Source organism: Neoarius graeffei, chromosome 7, assembly GCF_027579695.1.
Source record: "Neoarius graeffei isolate fNeoGra1 chromosome 7, fNeoGra1.pri, whole genome shotgun sequence".
NCBI lineage: Eukaryota > Metazoa > Chordata > Actinopteri > Siluriformes > Ariidae > Neoarius > Neoarius graeffei.
Window position 1 is genome coordinate 65,367,616 of NC_083575.1, and position 3,360 is coordinate 65,370,975.

The 3,360-nt window shown below is 41.9% G+C and overlaps 1 protein-coding gene across 1 annotated transcript; it reads left to right on the plus strand.

Moving 5' to 3' along the window:
• Nucleotides 1-1,049: 1,049 nt before the first annotated feature.
• ccnj (cyclin J) lies at nucleotides 1,050-2,792 on the plus strand. The gene is made up of 5 exons (XM_060924815.1): nucleotides 1,050-1,121; nucleotides 1,220-1,430; nucleotides 1,608-1,907; nucleotides 2,097-2,256; nucleotides 2,394-2,792. The coding sequence occupies exons 1-5, from the start codon at nucleotides 1,053-1,055 to the stop codon at nucleotides 2,749-2,751; spliced, it is 1,098 nt and encodes a 365-aa protein (XP_060780798.1). The 5' UTR covers nucleotides 1,050-1,052; the 3' UTR covers nucleotides 2,752-2,792.
• Nucleotides 2,793-3,360: the final 568 nt, after the last annotated feature.

A 3,360-nucleotide genomic window follows, 5' to 3' on the forward strand; every position in this document is an offset into this window, starting at 1 on the left:
GTTTGTGCCAAAACTGCAAGCAAAAAGTCAGTGAGCGCAAACGAGAAAGCTGGAATCGCAACCCAAATAAATTACGTCAAACAAAACTGAACAAAAATAAAAGGTTTCTGAAAAGACCGATATTTTGCACGATTACACGAATAATTTGTTTGCCAGTCTAAAAAAAATTGACTTTTTTATTATTTTGATTTATCGTTTTTGTTTGATATTTCAAAAGTAACATTTTTGGCACAAAATTGATTCCATATAACGCGTCCTTGTGAATATCCCCAATAAACAAGTTTTCACTGGATTGCAAGTCCGGCTCATGTGTTCCTGACTGCGTGACGTCACTGCACGCCTGCCTCTGATTGGTTGCTCAGTGAAGTTTGGGAATCGTAAGAAGGAATTCAATTGGCCGAAGTTGGCAAACGTTTCTGTGCGATGTGTTTCTTATAACCAGCTCCAATGTTCAATCGTAGACATGAACATCGCCGTTGGTGCTCTTCAGTTATATTTGTGTCCATTTCGATGTTCAGGGATAAACTTTGCTATTTTGTAGTGTGTACGCAGCTCTGGGTGAGTAGGCTAATCGGGTATTCGAGAGCCTGGAGTTAGGGCTCACACTTGGTGGTTATGGTTTAAACTGGTTTTCTGCAGGCACGTTTGATGTCACATTTATTGTCTGACAAAACAGCCTTTGTGTTTCGCTTTAAGGCTGTCAGCTGGCTAGTTTTTAGAACTGACAAAGCACTGGATGGACTCTTGTCTAAGATTCGCATTCTGAGTTTATTGTCACTTGTTAAATGAGTAATTCTTGATTAAAAGAACTGGCTGTTGGCCACAGTGGGTGATGATCAGTGTCTCACTCGTTCACACGACCTCTTTTTGTCATGACTCGTGATCAGAGTGCATACTGAATGGGAGTGACCTTTGCAATTAGAGGAGCTGGTAGTTGCACGTTTGCACTGGAGCTTTTTATTGTTGCAAGCTCTGCTTTGCTGAAAGTAAGTTGACCTGCATCATTAACTCAGATCTCTGTGATTCTAAAGCATCCTGACACTTTGCACCCAATGGAGCTGGAGGGCCAGTGGTGGAAAGGCCAACTTGCTGGAGATATTTACCATGCTCTACGTTACAAGGTCTATCTCCTTTCTTCTAACTTTTGCTCTCTAATCCTACTGTCTGCAACTGTTGATGGGAACCATGAATGTCCGTGTCTTTCTTTTCTTTTTTTAAGGAGCTGAGGCTGCCTGTTTACAAAGGTCAGTCGCCACAACTGAACCTTCGACGCTACTTTGCAGACCTCATCGCTATAGTGAGCAACCGGTTCAGGCTGTGTCCTGCAGCTAGACACCTGGCTGTGTACCTGCTGGACCTCTTCATGGACCGCTATGACATCTCTGTGCAGCAGCTCCACATGGTGGCACTTTCGTGCATACTTCTGGCTAGTAAGTTACCGGCTTTGTAGTGGATATGTTTCAGGGTACAGAATAAAGGCCAGCATCTGACAAACTGTGCATAGCAATAGATAGTCTACAGGTATCCAAAATGCAACTATATAGTCGATGCACCTTTATGAAATGGCAAATGCATGCAAGTTGATCTTCAAAACCCTTTTGCCACAGGTAAGTTTGAAGAAAGAGAAGACAGAGTGCCGAAGCTGGAAACCCTCAACAGCCTCGCTTGTATGAGCTCCATGAACTTGGTGTTGACCAAACCAGGCCTATTGCACATGGAGCTGCTGCTGCTAGAGACCTTCCACTGGAACATCTACTTACCCACAGCTGCCCACTTCATCGAGTATTACCTGTCGATTGCTGTCAGTGAAACAGATCTACATGATGGCTGGCCAATGGCATGCTTAGAGAAGACAATGTTGTATATGAACAAATATGTAGATTACTTTCTGGAAGTCTCTTTGCAAGGTAAAGTTGATACACTTAAATTGACTTGGATTCACTTCGTAAATGTTTTGAAGACTGCTTTCAGAATAAGATGCATCCCTTTTGCTCATAACACATATTAGGCACCCTAAAAGCTTTCCTTATTGTGGGTTGTGTGTTTTTTTTTTTGTTTTGTTTTGTTTTCCCTTAAAAAATGCATTTCTTTCCTAGACCATACATTTCTACGATTTGCGCCATCATTGATAGCTGCTGCCTGTGTGGCTTCATCTCGGGTAATCCTGCATTTGGTTCCAACCTGGCCTCCTCGTCTACAGCGGCTGTCTGCCTACACTTGGGAGCAGCTACTGCCCTGTTTGGAGAGACTACTTCTGTGAGTGATGTATCTTTTTCATACAAGATATCATTCAAGTAACCTGTATTATATTCGAGAAAATCCCAGCTAGCATCACTGCTGTAATGTTCCACTTGATTTCTTGTGCTGACTGTAAACCTTTATTTTCTTCATAGTGCCCATGATAGTGATGTAAAGGAAGCCAACAAGCAAAAGTGCCAACTACAGCAACCCAGTCCACAGACAAGGCAGGCCATGTATCCAGCACAAAGCCAGAGTGCCACAGTAGCCCAGTATGTCCACAGACCGGCCTTGCAGTTCACCCAGCAGAGCTGCCAACCTGCGCTGGCTTCGGCCCATGCCTCAAGTGCCTACCTGTGCCACAATGGTTCACTGCAGGCATCTAGTGGCCAATCACATGGGCAAGCACAGGCTCAGACTGTCTCTGTACCATTGGATTCTAAGATGATGCCAAACAGGTCCTACCAGGTGAACTCTGTTTACTCATGCACAGCACCATGCTTCAACAGGTGATGGCAACTGGACACCAGCTACAAACTGAGCATTTAATTATATGAAGGACATTTACGTAAATAAAATGCAAACTCCAAAAATGATGGTAATGCCAACCTTTGCATCTCAAGCTGAATAAATCGAGCTTCTGGATCCTGTTTTAATAATGATTAAAAAAATTGAAGTAATGGACATTCTGTTAAATACTGTAATAACTTGACAATGAGGCACAAAGTGAGCAAGATGTGCAATCTTGTCAGACGTGCTTCTTTCATTCAAATTCCTTCGGTGCGAAGTTTTTCATTTTTGTGGGTTTGTTTGTTTTTGTTTTTCTTTTGCACTGAGAACAGTAGTGTTTTTTTTTGTTTTTTTTAATATTCTTGCCATTTGAATAGGAAAAAGATGGTGTGATTTTTATCAGCACCAGTAAGCTTATGCCAATGATAACCATGTTACCTCAGAAATGTTGAATGTAGGCTGTTAACCTGTGACGTTACAAATGCACTTTGTTACCAGACATTTTTAAAATAAATGGGGGAAAAAAAACGTTGTACCGTTGTTGTACAACATGTTTTTGTGTTGTATACCGTTTTTTTTTTTATTGATTGATCTTGCTTTTTGAGCACCACA

Coding starts and splice junctions, on each gene's coding strand:
- ccnj (XM_060924815.1), top strand. CDS start 1,053: ATGGAGCTGGAGGGCCAGTGGTGGAAAGGCCAACTTGCTGGAGATATT. Junction 1,122..1,219: donor ACCATGCTCTACGTTACAAG/GTCTATCTCCTT, acceptor TCTTTTTTTAAG/GAGCTGAGGCTGCCTGTTTA. Junction 1,431..1,607: donor TTCGTGCATACTTCTGGCTA/GTAAGTTACCGG, acceptor CTTTTGCCACAG/GTAAGTTTGAAGAAAGAGAA.